Source organism: Nothoprocta perdicaria, unplaced genomic scaffold, assembly GCF_003342845.1.
Source record: "Nothoprocta perdicaria isolate Ctin4 unplaced genomic scaffold, notPer1 scaffold_59, whole genome shotgun sequence".
NCBI classification, from domain to species: Eukaryota; Metazoa; Chordata; class Aves; order Tinamiformes; family Tinamidae; genus Nothoprocta; species Nothoprocta perdicaria.
This window is the reverse complement of record NW_020455854.1, coordinates 533,305-546,447: the sequence shown is the minus strand read 5'-3', so window position 1 is coordinate 546,447 and position 13,143 is coordinate 533,305. Positions and strand designations below refer to the sequence as shown.

The following is a 13,143-nucleotide window of genomic DNA, read 5'->3' as shown; positions in this document are numbered from 1 at the left end:
AGTGGTGGTTGAGGTGACAGGTCATGCTCATGTTCTTCTGGCTGCATTCGAAAAGGTAAATGAAATTTCTTTTCCTTCTATCCGTGTGATTGTGTATATAAAGATTTCCATGGGTCATCGGTTTGTATTTATATAAGACTTAGGCACAATAGAGACCTGGCCCATGCCTAGGGTTCCTAAGCACTGTCATAGTACCAGTAGTTGCTCGCAGCAGCTCCTGTGCAACCTGTAATTATAATTTGTACCTGAGCTGGTCAGTCAGCTAATTGTAGCTGCTGTTTCCTGTGTGGGGAGAGGGTGTTCCTTGGTGCCTGTGATGTTTGAATGTGGTCAGTGTTGACCCAGGCTGCTGCTGGGCAGTTTCTGGAGCTTTGTGACCTCTGTACAGCCAGATCTGCTGTGTCCAGAACCTGTTCCACCATCGTCTGGCCTTGTCCAAACATAGGAGCAAGCCACTGGGAGGAATTAGAAACATCTTAGAGACCTTTTTATGTCTCTTCTCAAGGAACAGAGAAATGGAGTATCTTCCTGTAGAGCCAGTTTAGTCCCCACAGTTGTAAAAAGTGGCACCTGGCCTGTGATTGATAGCAGAAATTTCCTGGTGCAGGTTAGCAAGGTAGGAGACTGTTAAGGCAGTTGTGATGTTTTCCATTTCAGTTACACTTGGAGGCCCCGCAGGTGCAAACCCCGAGCACATTGTAACACTGCAGAGTCTATGGGCAAAAGTAGTGCCAATCCGTGCAGAGTGGTCCAGTGCCTATTAGGAATGTATTCCTGTACCTATCAGGAATACATTAGGAATGTATTTGTATGGGTGCAAAAGTGAAGCTTTGGAAGCTTCCCTCTGAGTTTGGAAAATGTCTTGAAGTGCTTTAAGACCTCTGTAAGCCTGATTTCTGGGATTATAGGCAAATTCAATGTGCTCTGTGGAACACTGACCTCCCTGGATACACAGAGATGAAGTCAAACATGCCCCTAGTGCTCAGAGACTAAATGAGATATGCGACAAAACTGGGAAGCACCCAGAACTGATCAGGCCATTGAGTAAGTCCTGGTTATGCCCAACGTCCCTTTCAGAGCTCAGAAGTTGAAGAGCTTTGCTGCTTTTTCCAGTCTGTGTGCCATGAGAGCGAGGCTTTCTCCTTTGGGGCCACTTCCTCTGCTTGAGTGTTTTACAAACAAGATCAAAATCTTCTTTTTATTAAAGGTCTCAGGCAAAGTGGTTAAAACATGCTCCCAATCCATAGGAAAACTGGAGTTTTTGAAGTGCAGGGCCATTAATCCAGCGCTGGTCTCTGCTAATCAGCACTGCTGCTGGTCACTAGAGCACGCTCAGAGGACTGGCAAACCAGCACGCCTTAGTACCTTGCTATTTATATATATCTTTAAGAACAGGTTGTAACCTTGACAGTGCATGGTCTGGCCTTGCAGCTATCTGAAAGGCAGAAACTTGGCAGTTTGTGTTTGCCTGGAAAATAGGGCTGTTTTGTCTTCTGCTGTAACGATGCTGTTCCCTCCCCTGAAACTCCTCCAGCAAACAGATGCGTCTGCAGCTGTTCACATCAGCAAGGCCTGATGGAGCTTCCCCCAAATCTTGCTCCGTGCTTCCCATAGATTCTGGCAGAGGGCCTGGTTTGGTTCAGTTTAGTTGGTCCTGGTGGATGGTGGAGAAAATAGAAATAGCACAATATTCCTGACAGTAGCTTTGACATCAGGTTTGTGCAGAGTTGTTCCAGCTGCGCCTGTTGCCAGTGAGCAGATGAGGTGCTGGGAGACGTCACTGCACTTTGGCTCTGAGGATGGCCATGTGGAGCACGTTTGACTTGCTTCTGACTTCAGCCAGCAGCCAAACTTTGTTTGTGCCTCCCTCATCGGCTAGCACATGTAAAACTCTGTGGTTTGTGAATCTGTTTTATTCTTTAAATTGTGAAAATATTGTCTTTTTTTTTCTTTTTCTCTTGCTAGCATGTTGACGGCAGTTTCTCTGTGAAGCCTTTAAAGCAGAAGCAAATTGTAAGTGCAAATTGTAAGTCTTYCTCTGCAGCTTGATTAAAGACATTGTTGCTGCCCCACAGGTGTCCAGCTGCACCCGGTGCGAAGCTTTGAGGTTATTTCACCAGCAGCCTGAGATCTCACCCAGTTTCCTCAGATATTACACAAGCCAAGGCTCTGAAGTGCTGCTTAATGTTGGGGTGGAGGTTGTACAGCCAGACGTAGGGGGAAGCTGGAGTGCACTATGTACAATTATCTGCTGCTTACTTAGGATCTTAAAACCTGGGGGTCTTTTTAGCAAGAGCTTTGTTGCATGCTTGCCCATTTCTTTTTGGAACATAAGCTTCTCATGGGATTTCTGGAGCGGCTCACAGTAAAAGGAGCAAAAGCTCCTGCAGGGACTCTGATCAGTGAATTCTGCACTGACTGTCACACGCCTTGATCCGCTGAGAAGTCAGGATGCCATAACAAGGCACTCTTTGAAATGTCAAGCTGTGGGAGCACTGCTCCCACACAACTGGTCCCAAATTTCCTTGGTGACTTGTGAGACACTGCAGAGGATTTTGCTCAGCAGTCCAGCTGCTGACCTCACTGCCTTGAAATGCAGGCCTAGAACAGCTGGCGTGCAAGCTGTACGCTGCCTTGTATGAGGAGACTCTGGAATTAGTTTGTGAATGTTTCTGTGTCCCCACTGGAAGTGTTTTCAACTGGAGCAGCTCATTCTAACTTGCTGTCCTTTTCTCTAGGTTGACCGGGTGAGCTACCTGCTTCAGGAGATCTATGGCATCGAGAACAAAAACAACCAAGAGACCAAGGTAAAGGTGCTCAGAAGCCCCCTTCTTCCTGAGCTGGGGGTTTCCACCCAGCACCTGACACTTATAAGTGCAACTACAGTTTTTGGCATGGCAATGTGGAGATGCATCTCAGAAGGGCCACTGGGTCTACATCATTACTGTAGGTACTGCTGAAGCCCAGGGAGGCCAAGTTCTTGAGCTTGTCTGAAATAGTCTGTGGCTCCCCTCATGTTATCCTGGGCTTTCTTACCAGGGGACTGTAGGTTTCCATAGCACTGCAAGGAGCTGAGCTCTTCAGCTTGCCAGAGTCCATAGAGCAGCCCACGTTCCCCTGCAGGAGGGAGCAGAGCGTTGCTAACATAAAGGAGTGTGCCTGAAAAATGCCTTAACTAGGAACACCGCCCATCTTTAGGCAGGAGCATCTGCTGAATCCTGGCTTGCTGCATAGCTTCGAGCAGACTGCCTGACTTGTGCTTGCTTTAGCCTTATSTAGAGCTGCCCTTTGCTGCTGGCTGGGTGCACAGTGCTTGACTCGCTGTACCAAGTGCTGGCCTCTGGATTGGACTGCTCTTGTACGTGGAGTGTGTGATTTGCAAGCAGAGGAGCAGTCGCAGRGCGAGACTAACCAGACTTCCTCCCTGAGCAGTGCCCTGCCCTGCCCGAGGCATCCCTGTGATTTCCGTGTCCCTGTGCCAACAGGTAGTGCCTGAAGGGGCAAGACAGAGAAGTCTTCTCAGAGCTTGTACCAGATCTATTTAAGAGGATTGAAGGCTTCTCTTTAGGTCTTGCAGGGTCTTGTGATAAATCTCTTGATCCGGCAATCACACAATTGCAGCCCATCAAACAAGTGGCCTGGGGCCATTTTTGTTCTTCCCAGTGTACTTAGCAGGCAGCGTGAATGGGAAAGCAGAAAGTCTGCCCTCCCTGCCTCCCAAAATAGCTCGGCAGCACATGTGATGAGGCAGGCAGGCCTGCAGCCTTTCGCTGGCGTGGTCAGCGGACTGGCCGCGGATGTTGCGTGGGCAGATGCTGTATATTGCTCTTTATGTTAAGGGGTTGCCCTTGGCGTTGCATGTGTTTCCTCTTCATGACACCAAAAGGAGCATGTGAAATGGTGCTGATGGAGCAGCCGAAGAGGGAGGGTGCAAAGTGTTGGGGTATCAGCTTTTCAGTACCTGTGTCAGCAGCAGTGGGGCTGCAGGGATCCATGGAGTCAGTGAAGAGTCCTCCTGGTTGGAGGGTGGGTTTATTGGAATCACAGAACAGTTGAGGCTGGAAAAGACCTTTAAAGATCAACTAGTCCAACTACCTTATTGAGCAGGGTTGTCTACAGTAGGTTGCCCCGGACTGAGTTTGGGGATATCTCTAAGGATGGAGCAACCCGTCCCCGTGCTCAGTCACCCTCACAGTCACCACCTTGTCCAGCAGGCCCCCCAGGTCCTTCTCTGCAGAGCTGTTCTCTAGCCAGTCAGCCTGTCCTGGGGCCTGGGGGTATTTCTCTTTAGGTGCAGGATTCTGCACCTCCATTCAGTTTTACAGAACTTCCTTAAGTTCTCCTCTTAGCAATAGCTCACTGARTGCCTCTGATGTAATTTGTGGGGCTCTGAGTGGTGGGGAGAATAGGGTGATGCAGGTCCAYGTGGAATGGGTTCGGACTGAGCTTTTCACCAGGGTTAACTGTGACGAGGTGAACATCACAAGCTGCTTTTGCCACTGTATCAGAGCTTGTGCCAGCACGAGAGGGGTAACGACAAGGTAGCTGGAAAAGTGCTCACCCCATCTGGGGTGCAAAGGAGCTGGAGGTGCCTCCTTCTGCCCTGGGAGGAGCAGGGCTGGGTAGGCTGGAGCAGGCTCTCCTTGAGAAACCCTGCTGACAGCTGCAGGAGGGTGCCAGCTTTTCCTGCAGACCTTCAGGTGGGAAATCTCAGCCTGAGTCGTCCTCTGGCCATTCTGTTCGTGTGCCAAAGTTTTGCCTCTCCTTGCAGCCTTCGGATGATGAGAACAGCGACAACAGCAACGAGTGCGTGGTTTGCCTCTCGGACCTCCGCGACACCCTCATTCTGCCCTGCAGGCACCTCTGTCTGTGCAACTCCTGTGCCGACACGCTGCGCTACCAGGCCAACAACTGCCCCATCTGCAGGCTGCGTGAGTATGTGCCCGGGAAAAAAGGGCCTCTTTCTCCCCACCCCAGCTTCTGTCAAGTCAGCAGAAGTTGAGAGAGCGAGTATGTATTTTATATRCGTCACCCCAAAGGTAGACATCCAGTGTGCTCCTGCTCTGATGGATGTCTGGAGGCTCCTGCTGCCCAAAATAATTGTGCTATAAGAGGGATGGAACAGTCCTGCGAAAGTGGCTTGTTGCTCGGTGCCTCCTTGGCTGTTTGTCCTCTGTCTAGGATGAATCTGGAGTGCAGGCACTTTGAGCAGTGCCATCAAAACAGCCCTTGCATGTAGTCCTCGCTGTCTGGAGCAAGGTGATGCCTTGCCAGTGGGGTTGGAGTCCTCTGTTGACTGTGATCCGGCCACCCAGCACCACCTCTGATGGAARAGGAAGGTGTTGCACAGCAGTGGCTCGACACAAAACTACTGGGAACCTCAGAGTAGTTCTGTGTGCCTGYTAGAGGCACTGCCAGCTCCTTGTTTTTCTCTTGCCTGTGGGTCAGTCTGATCCCTCTCCTTTCTGCTGCTTCGGGCCAGCAGGGTGGACACTGAATGCGCAGCTCTGATCATATTCCCTCTTCTGGCTGAGGGACTTTGCCTGTCCAGAGTGCTGTGAGGATCCACTTAACCCTATCATTCCTCTGCTCCCAAGAGAGAAGAAAAAACAACTACCCCTTCTGACACTTGGGCAACATTTGCTCAATGTCAGATGTTTTATCTAAAGCACAGTCTTTCAAGAAAATGGCTGCATCTTTGTTTGAACAGCCAGATCACATTTTACCCTGTGCTAGASCTCTGAAGTGTTTGCATATTTCTTATTGAAGCTTTTTAGGAAAATAATAAAAACGCTTTAAGGCAGGTGTTTGGCCTGAAAAAAAAATAAGTCTAAACAGTCAAGACTTGGCAAAGATGCAACAACTGAAAGGAAGATCTTATCAGGAGAAGTGCCAGACAGCTTTGACTACAAGTAGCACAGTTTAAACCAGCGTAATCTCATCTGTAGGCTGCAGTGGAGTGAGTTGTATTTGTTTGGAAAGTGCCCCCACATCCGGCTTCCTGGGAATCTGCGCCTGGGAAGTGCAGAAGCAGAGAGCACAGATCGGCACCTCAGTCCTCTGGCTGTAGGCTGGTCTCCCAAGCAGCTGTGTAGATAAAGACATAAAAATGCCCAGTCTTTTCCATAGGTGCAAGCAAGTTCTTACAACTGTGTTGGAGCAGATGTCAGGTTCATTTGCATGTGTCTGGCAGAGAGGGAAGTAACAACATTAAATATATGCAGATAGAGACCAGAGTTGTAGGCAGGGAGTGGAGAGCAAAGCTGTTTTGGTGGGAGAACCAAGGGATCGCTGGCTGGAACGATGAGTTCAGCCTTGTGGCTGGCCTCAGAGTTGCTGCTGTCGCTGTCACGGGCAGTGAGCAGTCGATGGAGGTGCGATGCTGGGAGGACACCCAGCCCTAGCTGCACCCCAGGGCTGAGACGTGGGGTCTGAATGAATCCAGGGTCTGCTTTTACATGAGGCTTCCTCCATATGTAGCTTGCAGTGTGCTGCCCCAGATTGAGTTTGTGGCCCTTAATGTGATGAGTAGCCCTAGCCCTGAATGTCCTCTCTGTGTCACTGTACCAAGGCAGGTATCGCCTGTTCTCTGCAAGGGCTGTGCGTGCCCAGGCTTTTTCTGCTGGCAGATCTATCCCCTGTCTTACCCTAGAAGAGCCCTCAGAGCTTGGGTTTGGTGTGTCCAAAACCGTAGGGTCTGCAGCCCCACTTCTCTCACACAGCATCATTGCAGGCAGCTCATCCCATCYCCAGCACCCAGTGCTCCAGCCTGGTCCCGTTTGGCTGTTCAGTCACATATATATTTTTCTCTCCCAGCCTTCCGGGCCCTGCTGCAGATCCGAGCTGTGAGGAAGAAGCCGGGGGCTCTGTCGCCGGTGTCGTTCAGCCCTGTCTTGGCACAGACTGTCGACCACGATGAGCACTCTGTAAGTAATTGGCAACCCCGTCCAGGAAGCCTGGGGCCTGAGTGCTGGTTTCTCAACTGAGCAGGAGGCTTCAACACATGAGACCCTTGGCCTTTCTATATGCATCCCAGGAACTTCATCCCAGCCCCAGAGTGCAGCCTTATCCCTCAATATTCCTGCAGAGCCAAGACCTTTCTTTTCATGAATGGTTAAATTTGCTGGGTTTAGCCAAGTGCCCTCCTTTCTATGTGAGGAAACAGCTTTACAGACACCTCGGTATAAGGARGTGTCTTAGGGCCTGTCTCAGTAGAAATGCAGCTAATTCAGGTCCAGCAGGGTGGGAGATGGGCAGATGGCAGCTTACAGTTTGGTTCACATCCAAATTTGTGTGGCATCACACTCCGAAATGCCCTGGGCCTTGGGGCGCCCAGTCCAGCAACAGCAAGTCCTCAACAGTCCCCCTGTGATTTAGATCTTTGTGAGAAAATAAGAGTTTGGGCTGGCAAGGGCAGTGCCCTTGGGACAGAGCTGCCCACAGTGTGCTGTGGGCAGAACTGCATCTAGGCCATCTTAGAGGCTTTGGTGGGAACAGGAAGGGGTCATCACAGAGCCTGGTTTGTTCCAGCCATCCGCTGCAGCTCTGTTACCCTGCTGGAGCACCAGGACTAAGGCATAGGGCAGGAGAGAGACCCCAAGGTACCAAGCGTGGTACCAAGAGGAAGCCTTTGCACCTAGAGCAAGGCAAGGAGATGCTGTGTGTCCTTCCGTGTTACTAACCTCAAGAAAACCTTTGTTTAAAACATGATTTTCTCTTGACAGTGTCCCTTTAAGTCCATTAAAGTCAACACTGTCTCCCTGCCCAGCAGGAAGCCTAGGAGGGAAACCGTAAGTGCGTTTAGTTGCRTTTGGCTCCTCTGGCAGTCATTTGCCAGCAGTGGCACTAGCACGTGAGTGTTGCACGTGTGCGGGCTTGCTAACACGCTGTCACTCCGAGCACTGTCTCCGTGTGCTGGGGAGATGCTCACGGCCTGCATGGACAACCATGGCTTGTGTGTGGAGGAAGAGATGGGGCAGCAGCACCTCACTGGGCTGATGTTGGCTCTCGGGGACGTGCAGGCCCACATGTCCATCAGAGCCCTCGGCAGCAGGTCTTGCTGTTGCAGCATTCCTGGCCAAGGTATTTTCATAGTTTTGTAGGGCTGTGGGTAACCTGCTGCCCCCGTGGCTCACGTAAAGCTTTCCCACACTTGTCACATCCCCTTGGCGGTTTGGCTTGGGCCCTTCTTGCTGTAGTTTCCACCGTGGTGCTGGGATGTAGAGGCAGATGATGGACAGACCTGGATCAGGTCCTGTACTGGGAACGCTGGCTGCAGTGGCCTGTTTYGCTTGAACAGGCAGAGTAAAGATGGAGCTTGTGTGTTGGGGACTCGCCAGATTGGCAAGAGTGTGTGTTACTGTAACTCTGCTCTGGGGACACTGGGAATGGCATTGAGGGGACCAGAAGAAGGGAAGATAAAAGGAGAGGGATGCACATGTGCCAGGAAGGGTCCGTTCGTGCCCGCTTGGGGTAGTCCATCAACTGCAGRCCCAGTTGTCCATCTCAAAGGGTTTTCTTTGGCTCCCGCCAGCCTGGGTGCTTGGGCTGAGGAGGGACTTGGCTTACTGTGCTTGTGGGGTCTGGGAAAACCTAAAGCTGGGAAAAATGCAAGTTTGGAGTGGCTCTTTGCAAGCCACAGCCAGCAACTGCTCCTGCTGGAGCAGTGGGTGCCAGGACATGGCAGTGGTAAGTGTCCCAGGAAAGGGCGGTGTCTGTAGGACTGTTGGAAAGTCTCAGGAACTTTSAGCCCAGAGCTGGCTGAGACCCTTCTCCAGCCTTGAGCCCTGCCCAGAATCTGAGCTTTTGCCAAAGCAAACTGGAACAAGSAGCCTTTGAACCCTCGAGCCTTGGTSTTCACAGCCAGGAGACAACGGAGCMAATAGGAGCCTGACTTSTGTCCACACAACAGCTTCTCCAAGCTGCTGCCTGCGGATGAAATGTCTCTGTGGCYCTTGAAGTCTACACCTAGAGGTGGCAGGACCTGTGAACGGACTTGGTTGTCTTATGTGCCCCAGCTTTGGTCTTCAGCACAAGTGCTGAAACACTTAAGTGTTCTGTGGTCCCTTTCCTGTCTTTCTACAAAAGCAGCTGGGTGGAAAGCGTGCATAAACAGCAGAGGAAAGGGAGTCTGTGGTGAAGTGCTGTAGGCACCAGAGGCCGTCTCAAGTGGTGCTCTCATGCTGAGCTCCCTGAGACTCTCCGTTGCAGGGGAGGGAGGCTGAGGCTGCCTGTGGAGCCTGTGAGGCTGCCTGAGGCTGCAACGGGCTCCTGGACATGCAGGAAGCTGCGGGCTGGGTTGCAGCTGGGCCCTCCCTTCCCGGGGGGYTTCAGGTTTCTTAACGTGCCCCTCTCTTTCTCACCCGCAGAGCTCAGACAACATCCCCCCAGGATACGAGCCCATTTCCTTGCTGGAAGCTCTGAACGGCCTTCGCTCGGTGTCGCCCTCCATGCCGTCAGCTCCTCTGTATGACGAGATCAGCTACTCTGGCGTGGTGGATGGGATGTCCCCCGCGAGCCGGCCGCTCGTCGGCAAGGACAGAGCTGTGGAGAGCAGCCACCAAAAGGGCAAGCRGAGCAAGTCTCCAGACAGGTCAGCACGGGAAGGGGGGCTGCTCCSCTCGCAAGCGCCGAGGCTGCAGCTGCCCGCGCTGCGAGACGGGAGAGGCTCTGGCTGCYCCCGCCTGCTCACACTGATAACTCAACAAGGGGAGGTCCTTGTGCCACTGAGGTCCCTCATGCCAGCGACAAGCAGGTCCTCGTGCCTGTGAGAACCTTGAGACGCTACCCCCGTGTTAGGCCTGGGGCATCCAGCTCACTTCTCCTTAGAGCTGGGTTTGGCAGGAATGGAAAGGGCGTTTTTGACAGGGAGATTTCATCCAGATTCTGGAAGTTTCTACCTTTCCTATGTAATTAGCATCTCAATTTGCATTTGACATGCAAACTGTATTGGATTTCTGCTGTGAAATTCACAAGAAAAAGTCAAAAGAGGAAGCCCCTGCTCTCTGAGGCCTCTTCTGTTGGCTTTGAGGTGGAGGATGTAGATCCTGTGGGTTGGGTGCTGGGCCACTCCTAAAGCAGAGCTGGATCAAACCGGGTTTGTTCCTGGTTCTCCTCGCTGTTCAGCTGCTGGTTTCAGCACCTCCTTACCAGCAGCAAGTCATTGCTTGCTGGGAGAAATTCAGCCCAGAGCTCAGCAGTGCCCCAGGTGGCCAAAGCCTTGTCCTGGCTAGAGTGAAAGGGAAGAGGCTGCCCATGTAGTTTGAGTGAGGTCTGTGTCTGCTCCGTGGTTTCACCCCTCAAATTTCCTCTGGGAAGGGAGCTTCGCAGTGGAGCTAGAGCCATGGAGGTCCTGGAGGAGCCTGAGGGAGAAGGCAGGTCGTGTTGGTGCTCCTGAGCTCTGCACAGCTCATTTCTGCCCCTGAAATGGTGCTGCTGCTGTTCTCCATGCAGAGGATGTTGGAGGCCCTTGGTGAATTTAGCTTTCCAGTCTGAGCTCCCGGTCCCGTGTGGTGGTGGTGGAAGAGGATGGGGCAGAGGAACAGGGCAGGGGCAGTGAGAGCTCGAATCGCTGCTGGAGGCCGCCGAGGCCTGGGGTGCTGGGGCAGGGGGCCCGCTTGTGAACGAGGTTTCTTCCCCCTCAGCACACTGCGGTCTCCCTCGTCGCCCATCCACGAGGAGGATGAGGAGAAGCTCTCCGAGGACTCCGACTCGCAGCCGGTGCTGAGCGGGGGCGAGCTGGTCCTGAGGGAGACCAGCTCTCCGGAGGTGAGTCGTGCCCTGCCAGGGAGCTGCCCGGGGGCAGCTGCCTCCATTTACCTGTGGGGGTYCATGGGGCAAGGGGTCCATGGGGCAAGGGCAGTGCTGCTTTAATGTCTTTGGAAAYGTGGGTGCTTGGAGCGCTGTTTGGCTGCTGCTGGGGTGTGTTAGAGCTGCAAACCCTCTGTCCTGAGACGCAGTTACTGCTGGGACCCTCGTGCCCTCCCTGCAAGTCCCTGGCCCTGTGYGCAGCTCTCTGGAGAGCGCTGGAGCAGAAGACAAGTGCAGCACAGGCCCCGGCCCGCAGCAGTAACCGTGTTCTTCCTCCCTGCAGAGCATGGCTGGGGAGGAGATCGAGGAGGCCTCGTCCCTGCAGCAAGGTGAGCGTGCGCTCGGCCTTGCAGGTGAGCAGGGCTTGGCTCCGGCTCCCGCTCCCCTCTGTTGGAAGGGGGACGTACGTGCAATTGTAGGGGCATGGACATGCAAGTTCAGCGACATCCAGACCCTGCAACCCACCTCTAGGCTGCCCCATTTCACCAGAGAAAGTTGCCAGGGTCTCTCTTGGGACACAAAATCAACAGATCAGCTTGGTTTCTTGGTCAAGCACCTCTCTTTGAAGCAAGCTCTGCACAAGTTGCTGTGTTKGCAGCAGCAGAGCGGGGCTCCTGTCCTCCCCATTGACCATGTTTCCATGTTCAGACTTTGCCCTGGGCTCCTCACACAGTTGCTGCCCACCGTGAGCAGCACCACAGGTCCCGTTAGCTGGCAGCGGAGCAGCGTCAGGCTGTGGATCCAGCTTCTCCAGGGACACTGTCTGTAGCTGCTCATGCTGTGGGGTGTCCCTTGGGCAGCACGTCCCCTGCGTGGCCCTGGTGAGACGTCCTGGCCGTGCGGGATGCCCTTGTGCCAGCGGGACTGGTCTCAAGGCGCAGAGGGTGGCAGGGACTCACGGGTCTTGCTCCCCGCTGCTTCCAGGCAGCCGCCCTCCCTCCGTCGAAGACGTCCTGCAGGACGGCAGCTGCAGCGAGCACAGGAGCCTGACGCAGGCCGAGAGCGACCCGCCCGTGGACGTCTACCTGCCAGGTAACGGCCGCGTCGTGGGGGGACGGAGGCCAGAGCCCGCCTGGGCCCCGGGCCCCGCTGCAGGCTCCCGCGGGGGCTGCGGGCTGCCCGTGTGGGGCAGGGGCTGCGCCCCAGGCCAGGACAGAGTCTGCCTYGGGCTGCTGCGCGCCCCGGGAGCAGAGCAGCCCGGGCTGACGCACAGGTAACCTGCCCTCCCGCTCTCCTCCTCCCAAGCCCTTTTGTCTCTGTCCTTCCCCCCCTTCCTCCTTTCTCCTCTCCGGGCTGCAGCTGCCGGCTGGCGCCAAGCCCCTGTTGTGTGCAGGGCCTTTGTGTGCCCACCCTGTGTCCCAGCGGGGCCGGGCGCTCCCCGTGTCCCTGCCCATCCGCAGCGCTCGCTCCCGTGCACGGGAGGGCGGGTGAGGGCCCGGCATGGCGAAGGGGAGCCCCATCCCGCGGCGGGGAGGGCTGTGGCGCGGCCGGACGCGGYGCTGCCGCGGCCCCACCGCGGTTCATGCAGCCTGTTTTCTTCCGTAGAGTCGCAGTCTGTTCTGAGCACCTCTCTAATGTCTCCTTCCCTTTCTGTCTGCCTTCCTCCTCCTGTCTTGGGCAGCACTGGGTCCTGATTCCTGCTCTATTGGTATAGAGGAGTAAGCTGGTACGTGTTCTTGTTCTTGTTACCTGGCGCTCTTGGGGGGCAGCAGGAGCCTTCGCGGGGAGGGCAGGATGGCCCTGGGCGGCTGCACGGCTGCCCTGCGTGCCAAGGGCTGCTCCTGGTCCCTGGGGCTGCCTCACCCTTATCAGAGGCGCCCAGAGCTCCTGTTTGCTGGGCAGAGCYGGCCCTCCCGCCCCGGCTCCCTGCCATGCAGGGCCCTCTGCCCCTTCTGGCCTCCCTGTGCCCCACAGGGCTCTGAGCTGCGGGGCCTCAGGCCGCCCTGGTGCCTTCTCCCGAGGGCTCTGGGCACGGGTGCCTCCCTGGGCGCATCCCCGGTGCCTCCCGCCTCCACTGCCCTGCGCAGGGCCGGGGCAGAGCAGGGGGCTGCAGCCTTGCTGCTCCTAAGGGCCCAGCGCCATCTCGGGGGCCCGGGGGCAGCGAGGGCCCCTCGGGCAGCAGGGCTGCTCCCCGGGCCGGGACCCGCGGCCTCAGCCGCTTCTCTCCCCGCAGGCTCCTCCGCCTTCCAGACGCTGCCCGGCCCGGGCGCGGGCAGCCCCACGCAGCCCCTCCTCTTCGAGCAGACGCGTCTCCACGTGGAGGACGAGCGGAGCCGGCCCTGAGCGGAGCGGGGCCGGGGAGCGGGCCGTGCGTGGCTCCCGGGCCAGCCCGGC

The 13,143-nt window shown here is 55.1% G+C and overlaps 1 protein-coding gene across 4 annotated transcripts in view; it reads left to right on the top strand.

The window, feature by feature from the left end:
• MGRN1 (mahogunin ring finger 1) overlaps positions 1-13,092 on the top strand; it is a 43,305-nt gene extending 30,213 nt beyond the window's left edge. The window contains exons 7-17 of one of the 4 annotated variants that reach the window (XM_026049021.1): positions 3-55; positions 1,966-2,013; positions 2,739-2,807; positions 4,772-4,931; positions 6,817-6,926; positions 9,369-9,592; positions 10,644-10,767; positions 11,093-11,138; positions 11,734-11,841; positions 12,431-12,475; positions 12,983-13,035. In XM_026049021.1, coding sequence (XP_025904806.1) covers positions 3-55; positions 1,966-2,013; positions 2,739-2,807; positions 4,772-4,931; positions 6,817-6,926; positions 9,369-9,592; positions 10,644-10,767; positions 11,093-11,138; positions 11,734-11,841; positions 12,431-12,471 — 983 coding nt within the window. In that variant the 3' untranslated portion in view covers positions 12,472-12,475; positions 12,983-13,035. Of the gene's footprint in view, positions 1-2; positions 56-1,965; positions 2,014-2,738; positions 2,808-4,771; positions 4,932-6,816; positions 6,927-9,368; positions 9,593-10,643; positions 10,768-11,092; positions 11,139-11,733; positions 11,842-12,354; positions 12,476-12,982 lie in introns of those variants that run through there. The other 3 variants (XM_026049019.1, XM_026049022.1, XM_026049020.1) reach the window with 3 other exon arrangements.
• Positions 13,093-13,143: the final 51 nt, after the last annotated feature.